Source organism: Chiloscyllium plagiosum, unplaced genomic scaffold (genome assembly GCF_037043375.1).
Source record: "Chiloscyllium plagiosum isolate Xiang-an unplaced genomic scaffold, Cpla_swu_hap1 HiC_scaffold_8, whole genome shotgun sequence".
NCBI lineage: Eukaryota > Metazoa > Chordata > Chondrichthyes > Orectolobiformes > Hemiscylliidae > Chiloscyllium > Chiloscyllium plagiosum.
In genome coordinates this window covers 35,536,897-35,554,912 of record NW_028270146.1, presented here as the reverse complement: position 1 = coordinate 35,554,912, position 18,016 = coordinate 35,536,897, and the positions used below count along the sequence as shown (strand labels likewise).

The following is an 18,016-nucleotide window of genomic DNA, read 5'->3' as shown; positions in this document are numbered from 1 at the left end:
GCCTGCTTCCACACTATAGGGATTCTGTACAATTTATAATACCAAGATAAATTAAAGTTTTCAAGCCTGAATCGACTTTTTGTTGTAAGGCTCAGATCAGATTAAATCAATGCCAACCGATCACAGCTTTGCATTTGATATTGAAAGAATAATCAGTAAAAGCATTGCCACCTTAGAAGAAATATTGATTGTTCCACTGCTTACTTCAAACATTGTCCAATTTACATTTAATTTTAAATAGGGTTTCACTTGTCTTAGAATTTTTATAGTCTTGAATTGTTTACATCAACAGTTTGGATTTGGAGACAGGCTGGGAAATAGGACAATGGTGTATGAAGGAGTCAGGACAGAAGCCCGACATCTTCCTGTCAACATGGATTTTTACCCATAGACAGGAACCTCAGTACTTGCTGCTGCTAATAAAATGCTGTTGCCATATTGTGCTGCTAGCCAGCTCTTGACTTTGGTCCAAGCAGTGGGACTTCATCAGAAACCCAGCTCACGAGTACATAAACACCTGAAAATGCCCATCTTTTAATAACCTAACATAAAATTGTTACAGAGTTGGTTATAAAGCAGAAAAATCAATATATTTATTGTACTTTTTTAAGTGAAAACATGCCTGCAGCGGACTTTGAAAACATAACTGCATAATAATTGTTTCTTTATGCACAGTCTTGATGTATCTGTATTGCGTTTAGATGATTAAATTGTTAAGTGATTAAAATTGCACCTCCCCTACACAAACATCTTCTTTTAGCTGAAAGCAATAAACATTTGCTTCAGAGACCTATGGTCTGGTTAATTTCATCACCCAAGATTTAAAATTAGCAACAACAATTTCTTCATTTTGTTCCTTTATTTCTCCGAAGGGGATAAAACATCTGGTTTGTAACACATAAATCGTTATAGTTGCTTTAATTGTAATTTCTCTCTTCCAAAATATAAAGCTGTTGTGAAAAAAATGATGTATATTCTACAAAACAGGAACTTATAATCTCAAATGTTACCTTAATTAGTCTACAGTTCACGGAGGAGGGGTGGGGGAGGATATTGTATTAAGGTGATACTCCAAATTGAAATGTCAGTAGTTTTGTGCATTTCGCTCATTAAATTCCAACAAACAAAGAACTAGGCATTTACAGCAAATTGTTTTGCAAAGACGTTTTGTTTAAAACCGCAACAATACAGGCATTAGTTAATTTAAGGGAAATATTAAGGGAAAAGAAATTTATCACTTCAAACTAAAAATAGACTATATTCCCACCTTGACTCAAAATGTCCTAAATATTAATTATTTTCCAATACGAATTTCACAAGTTCATGCACTGCCTACTTGATAATTAGATTGAACTTTGATTATACCCAGATGTAAGCTTGTAACCATAAGTGATTAAATGAAAACTGTTCCTGGAGGGCCTTCGAACATTTTACCTCGTATGCTCGTACCTTCTCTGTGTCGATCCCTTTAGACATAGACCATGTTGACACAATATAATCCATAACTCGCTCACTGAGTCCTTTGGGAACTTGGTAAAGTTTGAGAAAATCACGCACGTTGTTTACCATTTCATGGTAGCGATTGGTGTTAGCATACATCTGCTGGAAGATTGTGGTGACATTTCCAAAGATAGTTGCATAAAGAAGAGCTGTAATTTAAAGAACAAGTGAATTTTAACTATCAGTTTATATCAATATCAGTTAATAAATATTTAGTTTTTTGTTTGTATCTGCACAGAAAAATATCTAAAGAGCCTTTTAATAACTCAATGGTTCTGAGCTGGAATATGTCATTATCGAATAACAATAATTTCACAGAGATAGAAAACTTATTTACATTTTCTGTTAGAAAGTAGCCAGATTTTGAAAGTTTTAATCACTTCGGTCATTTAAAAAAAAATTCTTCTCCCACTGAGAAGACACCTGGAGTACATTATGTTGTTTGTGTTTCTGTAACTGAGAAAGGAGGGACCTCCATTAGAAACAGTTTAACGGCTGCTTATAATCCATGGGTTGCTGTGTCATTTAATGTTTCATACTTACACTTTGTACCAATCTCTACAATACAATTCCTCCCTTTTGGAATTAAGTCTGCAGGTAATAAAGTAACTCATTACTTCGTTACTGCAAACCTAACCAAAGCACAGTGCATTGTTATTCTCCAGCACTATGGAGTTTACTGGAGGGGCATTTAATCAGGTGACAGAATGCACTACCGCCCTAAATGCAATCAAGTCCCAATGTAAGGTGGCTCATGTTGGCTTTCCTGCCTAGAAACTAAATAGTGCCCACCAAACAATCTCATTCCACTGGCACTGGTATTCAAGCAATGGCAGATGGGAGTCTCGCCATACAAGAAGATAGACAAACAAATCCTACCATAACTCAGTACTTATACCAATTTTTACATTTATCAGGAAGGCACACGAGGCATAACCAAATTCCAACCTGCCTGGTCCTTCTGATAACCAATAACCTAACAAACCAGTAACACTCTCCCCATGACCCTCATTCCTCACTTTAGGCCCGTGTTGCTCAACAGTGATTTCCCACATCTTGAATGGTTTAGCACCAGACGACATCACTCACAATGGTACTGACAGACCACTGAAGAGATTCCAGCCTCTGACTGGCCGGCAGTTCCCAGCAGGCAGGATTTCTGGCCCTGAAGTCCTGAAACCTGAAGAATGCCTGATACTGGTCAGGTAAATGTCTGATGGGCACTTAATTTTGTTAGGCATTCCTCAATGGAGGCAACGTGGGAATGATTCTCCAATCTACCACCAAGATTAAACTGTATCTCCAGTCTCACTGTTACAAAGTTACATCTTGTTCAACAGTGTATGAACTGCAGAATTAGAGTTAAACAATGCCTCTGGACCTAAAAGAGTAGTATTAGTTATTTTCTCCACTATGATAAGAAATTCCATGTAATTTTTCGAATAATAAACAAATTTTAAAATGATATTTTAACTTCTTTTTAAATCTCCTATGAGTAGTTCAATCATTAATTTTAACCTCCCATAACATTTTAAATTAAACTGAAAGGCTTCAGTGATATTTCACTTCTCATTTTCTATCTGTGTGAATATTTACATGTCATTGGCTGTTGACCCTGTGTGATGACATCACCAGATTCAAAATAATGTCAAAAATCTGGGGCAGAGAGCTTGGTCTTTCAGGGCAGCTTTCTTTGAGGTCAGAGGTGAGCAGCCTCACTTGGTCACTGATTAGAAATTCCAGTCCATGTTCTGACCGATTTAGGCCCTTACCTTTTGAAAAGTCATGGCTACTTGGGTTCAGAACTGTGTACATTTTCACCTCAATGCCACACAATAGGGCAGCTTGGCACTCTAACTGCACAGATATTGGTGGAACAGCAGCTTTCGTTCATAAGTATAAAAACGGCAAAACCCTTACAAACTACAAAATAGATTTGGATGTCTATGCAAGCCTTACTTCATTGCCAGTTTCTTCCATTACTCATTTGTCTATCGATGATTCAGGCAGAACATTCATTATTATTGATTACTAAAGGTTCTGTGCACCTAAGTCATGACACAGTACATCGCCCACATTTGGCCTAGTTCATCCATCAAGTACATCTCCACCTACACACTTCCTTAAAGACTTCAAGAATGAAGTACGATAGTAAATTTAATGTGCTGCCTCATTATTAGGCTGAGAGAAATGGTAGAAGCTGAAGTGTTCAAAATATCTGATACCCGACCCAAATGCTTGCATTCAATCAAATAAGTAGTTTTTTTTTAATAGTCTGACTCTATGTCGAATATGAAATATTGGAAATTGATGCACTAAGCAGAAGAAAAGTATTGAATTGCACTTTGTAAAATTGAAAGATACTCTTCTTTTAAATTCATGCATGTACCTGCAAGTTCAATTTCAGCTGCTGTCAGGTAGCACACAAAGAATTCTATGGGTTGAAGCTTCTATTTTGGAAACAGGTACAGCTTCAGAAATGTTACAGGTTGTTACTTTCATTTGCAGCAATGACACAGTTTTCAGCTCAACACTTTGGTTTGTGAGTTGTTGCTCGAATTGTATGGGGTGGGGCAGACAGTAAGTTATACCCGCTTCCAGTGGTCAAAGATCCAGGAACCATTTTTGAAGGCCATCCAAATGCCTGAGACTCATTGCAAGCCTGCACCATCATTTAGGCTGTTACAGGCTGCCCAAATCCGGTGTAGAAATAACATGAATGATCTCTCTCTCTCTCTCTTTCTGCTGGCTGCAAGTGCAAGGTCTAATCACTGCAAACTGACACTTAGGGGCATTTATTTTCTTCCTGCACTGGATATGGGTACTTCTTTCAGCACTTGGGCACAGAGCTGCACTGATTTGATCTGCTGCCATTACTGGTGAAGAGGATGTCCCTTCTTTCCTGAACAGCCTGAGCCAGAATCTCTTGTGAGGTGTCGCCAAAATGGGGTCATGTTGCATGGCCTGGCTATGCATACTGAGGAAGTGCCCAAGTATCCATTATGATCATCTTCAATCCTTCTCTTTGTCCACAGCCCAAACAGGCAGAGAGGTGCCTGGTATTAGGATCCTCACACATTTCAAGAAGTAGGCCTCAGAGCTGGCAGGAGAGGTTCCTACTCTATGCCTGCACTGATGGAGAGACAAGACTGATACAAGAGGCCAAATATGCAGACGGTGCCACGTTTGCTTACTTGAGGGACTCTGTGTGTTCAGCAACTGATTACTTCTCTATAACAGGCAGTAGTGAAACATATGCGAACAGCTGAGGCCCAAACATTGATCCCTGCAGTACCCCACTTGTCACTGCCTTCCACCCCAAATCTGAACTATTAATTCCAACTGTTTCCTGTGTACTAGTCAATTCTCAATTCATGTCAGTACATTACCACGTGATTTGATTTTGCACACAAGTCTTCTGAAATTCCAAATACATCACATCCACTGTTAAGTTTTCACAGTAAGTGCATACATATTCTAAGGGTAACAAACAGCTATTACAGTTACAGGATTGTAGGTCAGGAGGAGTCATGGGTGCCCATGCTAAAGTACGTAGAAGTCTTGGACATTTCATGGGTCCTGGATAAATACATTTGCTAAAAGTGTCACAAGCTAGACAGAGAACTAAACCTAATTTTTCTAAAGTGTGAAAGAATAAGAAATGATCTCATTGAAACCTAGAAAATACTTCAAGGGGTTGACAGGGTAGATGCAGGTTAGACATTTCCCCTGTTTGGGAGGTTGAGAACCAGGTGGGCCAATTTGAAAACAAGAGGAATACCATTTAGGACTGAGAGGAAGAAGTTTTTTTTAATGAGGGTTATGAACTTCTGGAATTCTCTACCACACACGGCTGTAAAAGCTCAATTTTTGAATAGGTTTAAGGTAGAAACTGGTAGACTTCTGATTACCAATAGCATAAAAGGTTATGGGGCTGGTGTGAGTAAAAGGCACTGAAGTATTCAAACAACCATGACTGAACAGCATGGCAGGGCTGAATGACCTAATCCTGTTCCTTTGTATCTATGCTTATTTCATCTGCGTTTACCTTGATCTCAATTATCAATTCTTCCCTTTCAGATACTCTTCTTTGTCTATATTTACAATAGACACTACAGTTTCTTTTACATTCTTTACAAGTTTACATACATACTTTATTTTCTATTCTTAATGAAGAACTTCTTCCCCCTATACTGAATTCTAAACTGCTCCTTTTTCCTAGTGACTTTATATGACTCCTCTTTGGAGTCCTTAATTTATTCTGTTAACCATGTTGGGCCAATTTTCCTGCTGTGTCCTTTGCTTGAAAAATGAACTGTTGCAATGCAAAAGTAATATGGGACCCTCTATGCATGCAATAGAGCAAAATTAAATGGTTTTCAATCAATATTCAGTCATAACGTAAAAGTCAATCCGCCTGGATTCTGTTAGCAATAAGTTTGTGACAGGCTGGTTTATCATATTGGACCAATGCCATGGTTTCTTCCAGTCCCTAAGAAACTTTCTGGCCCATGTCAAAACCAGTCATCCTCTTTCTCACTGGAGGAGACCTCTTGCTCTCATCATTTAACGGATGGATGATCACTGGACTTCAGCTGCAGTTTTTACTTTAAAAGAGACCACTTCTTAAAGTAATGACTGTTTTTAATGCATAAACTAATATTTTAACACAAAGCCTTAACATGCTGGTATCATCATTGTCAAAGAAATGTCGGTTTCACTGTATAATGTTGCGACTCTGAACTGTTAAAGGATGCCCTCAGGCAAATGCTGCTTAGTTCTGTTTGTAATATATGTTGCTGAAGTGACGTACAACAATGTTAGTCATAAATCTGCAATACTGCAACTGTGCAATTTTCTATTGTCCAATCCTTATTCAACTGCGGAATCATGTTTATCGACCTCCAACTGAATTAATGCCTTTGGGAGGCTGAGTTCTCATCACAGCAGAAGATTGTAAGTGCACTGTACTAACTGTTTAGGTATATAACGGCTATTCAAATAACTTGCCAATTGCAAGTTAGAGTGACTGTCAATATCCTTCACTTGGCTTAATAGTGGCAGATTAATAAATAATGAAATACAAACACTTAACATACTCAAAATAGATTAAAACTTTTCAAATAGCTTATTTTTCATAAAAATTGTATGTATTTGAGGGCCAATATTTCATTGAGGGCAAAGATTGTGAATTAATTTTAAACTGCAAAATTGGGGAATCATTTATAATGTTCACTGAAATTATACTGCTTCAAAAATGGCTATGTCTGGTGATACATGAATGCATGATTGATTTTTATTCATTTTATTTCAGAGCAAGTTACTAAACCTGCTGTCGACTTTAAGATCGAAATAGTGTCTGAATGTAATTTTTAAGCAGTTAGTTTTGTAAAATATAAATCCAAGTGCAATACTGACACCACGTTGACCAATTATAAACCTTGAACAATGATTTCTCCGTACTATATTACTAATTGGTGCTCCAGTTAGACAATAGAACTGACCAATCATTAACCATCTACAATAATGATTTCTCCGCACCTTACAATCCATCAGTGATCCAGTTATCTAGTATATCTGACCAATCAAGGTGCATCACAAATAATGTCTCTCCAAACTTACTTCAAAAGCAATTCAGTTAAGAAGTATAACTGATAAAAATGTCAGCAACTAAGATCTGGGATTTATACATCTATATGAAATGGTTCCACAGTATCTTGCATAGCAGTGAAATTCTAATTTTAAATTTTTTGCATTGCTGATTTAATTTACATTTGTTCAACTTTGTCTGAGGGAGAAAACATAAGGACAGCAGACAAAATGACAACTTAAAGGGGGAAATCTAAGGAAGACATGAGGTATACAAATAGAAGCTCTTTAAGTATCAACGTGAGATATCTGGTGGAGTGGGGTATTGATTCTCAGTATAAAAATTAGCCTCCAGCTGATCAACAGTCTGATTGCTTGTTGATTTTTTCATTAAGTCTAGATTTCATCTCAGAAAAGGTATTATAACAATATAATTTGGATCAGTTTTGTTCAGTGCATAGGCCAAGTGCTTTGGGAACAGATAGCAGTCTGAAGCACAAAGCACATTATTTTGCTCAATTTTCTTTCATCAAACACAATTAATGTCCAGACATCCATGATCCAGGGAAACTGCGCGGTACTTTAAAAATAAAAGCAAAAACAGAAATTACTGGAAAATCTCAGCCGGTCTGGCAACACCTGTGCCATGAAATCAGTGTTAACGTTTCAGGTCCAGTGACCCTTCTTCAGAACTTTTCAGACGGGATAGTAAATATTGTGTTTTAGCATGATTTAAAAAAATTACTTTCAAATTATTCTGTGGTGTAGTTAATAGGAAGGGTAACCTGGTTTATTAAACCAACTTAAAATTGATTTCTCAAAAACGGTTGTGGTCAATATTTCAGCCATCTAGTATATAGTATGTGAGTATATAGTTGTGATATTAGCTATTGCAAAACTGAAAAAAAAATTAGAAATAGAAATAGAATTTGGCTAGAAAATGAATGTCTTGAAAATGTTTGACCAAGGTTTTATTTTGCACATTTTTTGTTTCACGTTTTGTATTTACATTTTATTTTATATCTGTGTGATACGGTATCCCAGACAATATAAGACCAAAGCATACACTGGGCTGCAGAACAGCTTCTATAATGAAGCAAACATTGGAAATCCCCAGTATAAAGTGAGGACTGCAGACGCTGGAAATCAGAGTCGAGAGTGTGGTGCTGGAAAAGCACAGCAGGTCTGGCAGCTTCAGATGCTGCCTGACTTGCAGTGCTTTTCCAGCACAACATTCTCGAATTGGAAGTCCCCAACAAATCTGGTGCAATTTTATCTTTTTAGATTATAACTTCAAACCACGATACACTTGCAACCATGAAATGGTCAGATTGTAAAATAGTCAGTTTAAAGAGGAATTGAATATTATGTATACCTAATTTTTGAAGGTCATTATACCCATTCACTACAATGAAAATCACCCCTATTCTGGCCGATGACTAAAATATAGAATAGAGGCAGCATTGAACAGGACACTGCACAGTAACTAGCAGAAATTAAACTTTTCCCACAATGTAGGTTTAAAGTGAGAAGGAAAAATTTAAAAGGGACCTAACGGGCAACTTTTTCATGCAGAAGTTGGTGCATGTATGGAAAGAGCTGCCGGAGGATGTGGTGGAGGCTGGTACAATTAAACATTTAAAAGGCATCTGGATGGGTACACGAATAGGAAGGATTTAGAGAAATAAAGACAAAATGCTGGATTAGATTAATTTAAGATATCTGATCGGCATGGACGAGTTAGATCGAAGTGTCTGTTTTCATACTATCCAACTCTATGCCTCATCAGATGAATAAATTATTTGAGTGGGAGGAACATGCCAGATTAAGCTAATCACCTAGGATTGAATAATCAGCCACTCTGATGTATAAATATGGGAATAGGTATGTACTGTAACAGCAACTGATGAACTTGTTTTGGAAATTAGGCACTTTATTGTGTTATTTAATTAAGCATGTTTTTAAAATACATATTTCGTATTCCTATCTCAAAGCAAGTATCTAAGTGTTTTGAGAGCTTGAATTCTGCCTACAACTAGCATTTATCTTTTACATAGAAACATGGTCAGCTGTAAACCATCATAGTCTTTTTCTGATAGTCACTAAATTCAGCCTCACACAGCATAACAATGCATTATTGATAAATCAGTAGCTTGTATTGCAGTAAACCTGTCAGCACTAATCGTCTGATCAAAATAGATGACCCGTGTCTCTTATTTATATTTAGATGATGCTATTGTTAGAGATGTTTTACATCTGTACTGTCAATAAATGTTATAGCCTCTTTCCCTGCGAATGAGAATCAGGAAGACTTTTCAAATGTGTTTCAATTACACATGAAGGAACTTGAAGCTCTGTTGAAAAGTTCAGAAAGAATTTAAAATATTGTCAAAATTTAAAGGATGCAACAACCAGAAGACATTGGGCTGAAACTTATAAATTTTGGTGAAGACTGATGGGCTTCAAGTTTTTTGGGGGGTTTTTAAGCTGGTGGAGTGGAGAAAGATGTTGACCTTCTTGTTATATTGCATGGTCTTCTGCTCCCAAGTTACATCTTTGTATGTTTTTACAATCATATACAAGGCATTGCCTAACCTGGAGCCCCTGTAGGTCAGTGATAGGAGATAGATCTAGTTATGGACCTCAAATATATAGACTTTAGAAGTGGGATATCAGCCATATATGTGTTGGAACTATTGAGTCCGTATGTAACAAAGGCATGACTGCAATTCCTTACATTTCAATGACATTTATCATAAACAGACAATGATTGGTGGTTCAATTCAAGGTTGCACACAGTTCTTAGAATTCAATCTTTTCGGTAAACATTGATACCTGGACTGTTTTGGTAATTTGCAGTGTAATAGTCTGAACAGAACTCCTTCAGATCTCAGGGTGAACCATCTAAATATCATGGGCACAAATAGCAAATTAAAACAGTCATTGAGTCAGAGGGAATTGGACACAAAACATTTAATGATTTCAACTAAGAGATGTGTGTCCATATTTTGACAGTAGTGTGTTCAAGACAGGGCTATCATTGTTACAATATTTGGATTTTAAAAATGAGCAAGTTGATAGCCATACAAAATGGGCTTTTTCCTTGTATTAAGGAACAGTCAATACAATACAGCACAGAACAGGCCCTTTGGCCCCACCAAGCCTGCACCAATTCCTATTCCTTATTTAGATCTGCTATTTATTGCCCATATGCAGTTTCTATCCCTTTGTTCGCCTCCCAATTATATGTCTGTCAAGATACACTTTAAATGTTGCTAACGTGCCTGCCTTCATGACCTCCACTCGCAATGCATTCCAGACACCCACCACCCTCTGAAAAATGCTCCTCACACTTCTCTCTTAAATTTCCCCCCTCTCACCTTGAATCTTGCCCTCTGAGAGTTGACCTTTCCATCCTGGGAAAAATCCTCTGACTATCCACCCTATCTATGCCTCTCAATTTTATAGACCTTTATCAGATCACCCCTCAGCTTCTGTCTTTCCAGTGAAAACAATCCAAGTTTATCCAACCTCTCCTCATTCCTAAAACTCTCCAGACCAGGCAACATCCTGATAAACTTTCTCTGCACCCTCTCCAAAGCATCCATGTCCTTCTGGTAGAACACCATGTAGTATTCCAAATGTGGCCAAACTAAACTTTTACACAAGTCAACTTTTATATTCAATGCCCCAGCCGATGAAGGCAAGCGTGCTATATAACTTCTTGACCACTTTATCCACCTGTGTTGCCACTTTCAGCGATCTGAACCTGCATGCCCAGATCCCTCTGTATGCCAGTGTTTCTCAGGGTTCTGCCATTTATTGTGTAATTCGTACCTGAACTTGATTTTCCAAAATGCATCACCTCGCATTTGTCCAGCTTAAACTTTATCTGCTGTTTCTCTGCCCAAATCTGTGATCTAGCGATATACCACAGTATTCTTGACAATCTTTCTCACTATCTACAACTCCACCGGTTTTGGTGTCATCCACAAACTTACAAATCCGACCACTGATTTTTTCATTTAGATCATTTATATATTACAAACCACAAAGGTCCCTTAGGAACACCACTATTAGGAGAAAGTGAGGACTACTGATGCTGGAGATCAGAGCTGAAAATGTGTTGCTGGAAAAGGTCAGGCAGCATCCAAGGAACAGGAGAACCGACATTTTGGGCATGAGCCCTTCTTCAGGAATGAGGAAAGTGTGCCAAGCGGGCTAAGATAAAAGGTAGGGAGGAGGGAGTTGGGGGAGGGGCGTTGGAAATGCGATAGGTGGAAGGAGGTTAAGGTGAGGGTGATAGGCCGGAGTGGAGGTGGGGGAGGAGAGGTCAGGAAGAAGATTGCAGGTTAGGAAGGTGGTGCTAAGTTCGAGGGTTGGGACTGAGACAAGGTGGGGGGAGGGGAAATGAGGAAACTGGAGAAATCTGAGTTCATCCCTTGTGGTTGGAGTGTTCCTAGGCGGAAGATGAGGTGCTCTTCCTCCAGCCGTCGTGTTGCTATGGTCTAGCGATGGAGGAGTCCAAGGACCTGCATGTCCTTGGTGGAGTGGGAGGGGGAGTTGAAGTGTTGAGCCACGGGGAACACCACTATTCACTGATCTCCATTCCGAAAAGCACCCTTCCACTGTTCCTCTCTGCTTCTATGACCAAGTCAGTTTTGTATCCATCAAGCCAGCTCCCCAAATCTTTACCTTTTGAACCAGCCTGTCATGAGGTACCTTCCCAAATGCTTAACTAAAGTCCATGCAGACAACATCCATTGCCCTTCCCTCATTAATTATTCTGGTCATCTCCACAAAAAACTCAAATTGGTAAGACATGACCTTCCCAGCACAAATCTATTCTGCCTATCACTAACAAATCTATTTGCTTCCAAATGTGAATAAATCCTGTCTCTCAGCAGCTTCTCCAAATGCTTCCCCATCACCGACGTCACATTCACCAGTCTGTAATTACCTGATTTATCTCTTGCTTCCCTTCTTAAACAAAGGAGCAACTTTGGTCATTCTTCAATCCTCTGGAACCTCACCCGAGACCAAAGTGAATGTGAAGATACCTATTCAGGTCGGAGCTATTTCCTTCCTTGTTTTCCACAGTATCCTGGGATAGATCCCATCTAGCCCTGGGGACTTATCTATCTTAATACATTTCAAAATACCCAACATTTCCTGCATCATTATACTGACCTGCCCAAGAATATTTACACACCTTTCCCTAAACTCAACATCCCTCACGTCCCTCTCTTTGGTGAATACTGATGTAAAGTACTCATTTAGGATCTTACCCATTTGCTCTGGTTCCACACATAACTTCCCTCCTTTATCCTTGAGTGGGCGTACTCTCATATTAGTATTATCAGTCAAGGGAGCATTCTAAATTATAGGTTAAAAACTCGCTATTTATTTATTTATGCTTGCTTTCTCAGATTACACAAGACCACACTGATTTAAACTGTCTTTTAGCATTGCTATTATTTTAGTTATCACTTTTCCCATATAGTTGATGGGTAGGCTACTTGCATTGCTGACACTTAAGCAATTGTTCCCAATCACAATCAATAGTGGAGCCTATCAATAGCAAGACAAGTCTACCTAATGACTTTCCTTAGCTTAGAAGGAAACTTCTCTCAGCCATGATGGAGCACTATTGAATGCAACTGTGAGAGCTCAAGCACTTGGAAAAGAAGATAAATAACACCAATTTCTTTGTGTCAACTGATCCTTATTTAGCCACACCACTTTTCTAAGCGTTAACAGTGTCAATGGTCATATCTCTGTCCTAAAGAACTATTTCAATACCATCAGGCATTCAGTTGATTATTCTCATCTGGTGAATACCATCTTTTGTGTCTCTTGCAGTAAACCTACAGATTTATCACCAATGATAGCCCATTATTATATGCCCAGAGGAAATTCTGTCAACTGTGACAGTGTGCATTCAGTAGCAAAGCAACAGGGAAGTAAGAAATTACATTGTCTTAAAAGTTATGTTCCAATCTTCATGCAAGAAGAATTTAGCAATAAGGCCACCCATGCGAAATTGTGTATACTTATTCTTCACCACCTTATCTTTTTGGTTTAAAAATCTGGATTATAAAATGGAGCTGCAAGACAACACAGCAAACTGACATGGGAAAATGACCTGTACCATATCAAAAATGCCTCTTACTACAGAGAACGTACTCCAGTTGTCATATTTTGACTGTTGCTATAGAAAACCCACAGACCTTCATGTGTCTGAAAAACTTCCATCCTCAAGCCAGCTCAGCCATTCAAGGGGACATAGGTTGATCGACATTCCTTATATCCACTCTTCTGCCCTTTCCCTGTAACACTTGATTCCCCAACTGATCAAGAATCTAGCTCAGCCTTAAATATACACAAGGACTCTGCCCCACAGCACTTTGTGGCAAGGATTTCCAGAGACTCACAACCCTCAGAGAAGTATGCATTAGTTGGACTGAAGGGTCTGACTCCATGCTGTATGACTTCATGACTATGACTCTAAAAAATCCCTCCTCATCTCAGTCTTAAATTTGCGCTATTTAATTCTGAGTCTATGCCCTCTGGTCCTAGACTCTTCCATGAGGGGAAATATCCTCTCAGCATTTACCCTGTCAAGCCAATTAAGAACCCTTTATGCCTCAATAAGATCAACTCTTGTTCTTCTAAATTCCAATGAGTAGAGTCTTTGCTTATAAGACAATCCATCCTAACTTCTCTGAACTGTCTCCAATGAAATGATATCATTTATTCAATAAAGGGACCAAAATTGCTCACAGTACTCCTTATAGAGTCGCAGTAAGAATTTTGTTACCGTTATACTTCAAGCCCATTGAAATAAGGGCCACCATTCCATTAGTCTTGAGGTTGTCATTATGAAGTAGTTTTTAGGAGAATCCCTTGTAAAACCTTAATGAGCTTCTGTCAGGTGCTGGAGAAAGAAGATGTTGCAAGGACATGGCAAGAGGGAAGGAACAAAAATGGTCCAATACATTGCTCAGTGCCGTTTATAGACCACTAAATAATGAGAAGAAGGTACAGGGACAATTTTGCAAGAAAATTATAGCGAAGTATAAAAATTATAGAGTAGTTGCAATGTCATTTGATTTACTTGTCAAAAAATAAATTAGTATAGCAGAGTTGTTAAGGATAGAAGACCTTCAAGAATGCTTTCAGGAGAACTGTTTAACGCAGTATGCAGTATGCATCTATTCAAACAGGAAATGCAGCACTACTAGACCTGGTTGTTGAGAATGTGATGGGGAAAATAGATCAAACATCAACGGAAGAACATTTAGGGACTAATGGTCATTGTATGTAGTGTTTAGGTTTAGTTTTTGGATAACTTTGGAAATGGAATAATCAACAATTCAGAGCAAGAACAATTAGGAGAAAGTCATCTTCAAGAGGGTTAGAATGGATTGGGGTCAAATAAATTAGAATCAAAAACTCAAAAGAAAAACAGTAGGCCAACGATGACTCAAAGTATAGATGACTCAGGCAGAGTAAGATATATTCACTCAAAAGAGGCAAATAAATCTAGAGCATCCTGGATGACGAAAGAGAATTAGAAGAAATTATGGTAAAATATAAAAGGTGTGCTTATGCTAGATGTCAGATAGAAAATTGTAAACCTGGCTGAATGTTGAGTGGGTGAGAAAAAGCAAAGGTAAGCAAAGAGGGAGTATGAAAAGAGGCTGGTAGTTAACATAAAATGAAAAATCAAGTTTCCTGTAGGGTGAAATCAGTGGGAATGAAGCTAACTGGAAAGCAAAAAGTGAATTTCCTCGTGGAGGCAGAGGACGTAGCTGAAGAATTAAATTAATATTTTGTATGTATTTTTACCAAGGAAGGTGGGGGGAGGGGAAATGAGGAAACTGGAGAAATCTGAGTTCATCCCTTGTGGTTGGAGGGTTCCCAGGCGGAAGATGAGGTGCTCTTCCTCCAACCGTCGTGTTGCCATGGTATGGCGATGGAGGAGTCCAAGGACCTGCATGTCCTTGGTGGAGTGGGAGGGGGAGTTAAAGTGTTGGGCTACGGGGTGGTTGGGTTGGTTGGTCCGGGTGTCCCAGAGGTGTTCTCTGAAATGTTCCGCAAGTAGGCGGCCAGTCTCCCCAATATAGAGGAGGCCACATCGGGTGCAGCGGATGTAATAAATGATGTGTGTGGAGGTGCAGGTGAATTTGTGGCGGATATGGAAGTATCCCTTGGGGCCTTGGAGGGAAGTAAGGGGGGAGGTTTGGGCGCAAGTTTTGCATTTCTTGCGGTTGCAGGGGAAGTTGCCGGGAGTGGAGGTTGGGTTGGTGGGGGGTGTGGACCTGATGAGGGAGTCACGGAGGGAGTGGTCTTTTCAGAACGCTGATTAGGGGAGGGGAGGGAAATATATCCCTGGTGGTGGGGTCCGTTTGGAGGTGGCGGAAATGACGGCGGATGATACGCTGTATATGGAGGTTGGTGGGGTGGTAGGTGAGGACCAGTGGGGTTCTGTCCTGGTGGCGATTGGAGGGGCGGGGCTCAAGGGTGGAGGAGCGGGAAGTGGAGGAGATGCAGTGGAGGGCATCGTCGACCACGTCTGGGGGGGAATTGTGGTCTTTGAAGAAGGAGGCCATCTGGGTTGTACGGTATTGGAACTGGTCCTCCTAGGAGCAGATGCTGCGGAGATGAAGGAATTGGGAATATGGGATGGCATTTTTACAGGGGGCAGGATGGGAGAAGGTGTAGTCTAGGTAGCTGTGGGAGTCGGTCGGTTTATAGTAAATGTCCGTGTTGATTCGGTCCAAGGACATGCAAGTCCTTGGACTCCTCCATCGCCAGACCATAGCAACACGACGGCTGGAGGAAGAGCGCTTCATCTTCTGCCTAGGAACCCTCTGACCACAAGAGATGAACTCAGATTTCTCCAGTTTCCTCATTTCCCCTCCCCCCACCTTGTCTCAGTCAAATCCCTCGAACTCAGCACCGCCTTCCTAACCTGCAATCTTCTTCCTGACCTCTCCGCCACCACCCCACTCCGGCCTATCACCCTCACCTTGACCTCCTTCCACCTATCGCATTTCCAATGCTCCTCCCCCAAGTCCCTCCTCCCTACCTTTTATCTTAGCCTGCTGGACACACTTTCTTCATTCCTGAAGAAGGGCTTATGCCCGAAACGTCGATTCTCCTGTTCCTTGGATGCTGCCTGACCTGCTGCGCTTTTCCAGCAACACATTTTCAGCTCTGATTGGTGTATTGGTGACGGGAGGAACTGTTTCGATGGGATGGCCTCCATCTAAATCTCACTGGGACCAGGGATCTGGTAATAACTAGGGCTTTAAACAAAATAATTGGAGGGTATATTCAATTACATGGAAAATTCTGCAAAATGTTAAGTGGGGAGGGGACAGCAAAGATTATTAAAGTTTGCAAAACAAGTACTGGACAGAGAGTATGGAATGGGTCAGCAAATCCAACTTCAGGCATTGCAGACAAGGGCACAACAATGAGAACTGTCAGTGCAGGCTGAAGGAGTTTGCTTAAATACACGCAATGTACATAAGAAGATAAAACAGCTTATGGCGCAGATTGAAATTGGCAGGTACGATGTGCGCATCACAGACATGTGGCTGCAAGGCAATCAGGGCTGGGAAATAAATATCCAAAGACACATGTCCTTTCGAAAGGGCACAGATGAACAGAGAGGATGGGTTGTCTTCTTAATAAGAAATGAGATGAAATTGATAGTAAGAAGTAAAATCGAATCAGAAGACGTAAAACCTGTGAGGATTGAGTTGAGAAACTGCAAACAAGAAAAGATGGGAGTTGTGTACAGGCGTTCTAGTAGTAATCAGGGTGTGCAGAAGAAAATAAATCAGGAGATTGAAAAGGTGTGTAAGGAAGGCAATAATCATGGGGGACTTCAATATGCAAGTGAAATGTGAAAATCAGGTTGGTAGTGGATCCCAAGAAAAGGCACTTGTGGAATGTCAATGACACGGCATTTTGAGCAACATGTGGTAGAGTCCAATTTTGGATTTGGTAATGTGTAATGATGCAGACTTGATTACGGACCTGAGGATGAAGGAACCCTCAAAACCATAATGATAAAATTTATCCTGAGTTTGAGGGGAGTTCTGGACTCCCCCACCCCAGGGAAAAGACTTTGTCTATTTATCCTATCCATGCCCCTCATGATTTTATAAACCTCTATAAGATCACCCCTCAGCCTCCGATGCTCCAGGGAAAACAGCCCCAACCTATTCAGTATCTCCCTATAGTTCATATCCTCCAACCCTGGCAACATCCTTGTAAAGCTTTTCTGAACCTTTTCAAGTTTCACAACATCATTCCAATAGGAAGGAGACCAGAACTACATTCAATATTCCAACAGTGGCCTAACCATTGTCCTGTACAGCCGCAACATGACCTCTCAACTCCTATACTCAATACTCTGACCAATAAAGGGAAGTATACCAAACACCTTCTTCTCTATCCTATCTACCTGTGACTCTACCTTGCAGAAGTTGGAAGCATTTTAAATTGTGAGAATATTTCAGAAGGATGGGACCTTGATCAGATGGACCAATGGGCTGAGGGCTGGCAGATCAAGCTCAATTTCAATAAATGTGAGGTGTTGCATTTAGGCACAGCAAATCAGGGCAGGACCTATACAGTTAACATTAGGGCTGAGGGGAATGTGTGTAGAAAAGATGGTGAAGAAGGCGTTTGGCAGGCTTGCCTTTATTGGTCAGAACACTAAGTATAGGAGTTGGAATATCATTTTGCGGTTGTACAGGACATCGGTGAGTCCACTTTTAGAATACTGCGTACAGCTCTCGTCTGCCTGCTATAGAAAGGATGTTGTGAAACTTGAAAGGGTTCAGAAAGGATTTATAAGGATGTTGCCAGGGTTAGAGGGCTTGAGCTATAGGGAGAAGCTGAATAG

At 39.9% G+C, this 18,016-nt stretch overlaps 1 protein-coding gene across 2 annotated transcripts in view; it reads right to left on the bottom strand.

Moving 5' to 3' along the window:
* Positions 1-18,016, bottom strand: part of kcnh5b (potassium voltage-gated channel, subfamily H (eag-related), member 5b) — a 319,253-nt gene that overhangs the window by 128,940 nt on the left and 172,297 nt on the right. The window contains exon 8 of one of the 2 annotated variants that reach the window (XM_043697222.2): positions 1,435-1,649. In XM_043697222.2, coding sequence (XP_043553157.1) covers positions 1,435-1,649 — 215 coding nt within the window. The remainder of the gene's footprint in view (positions 1-1,434; positions 1,650-18,016) is intronic. The other variant, XM_043697223.2, reaches the window with a different exon arrangement.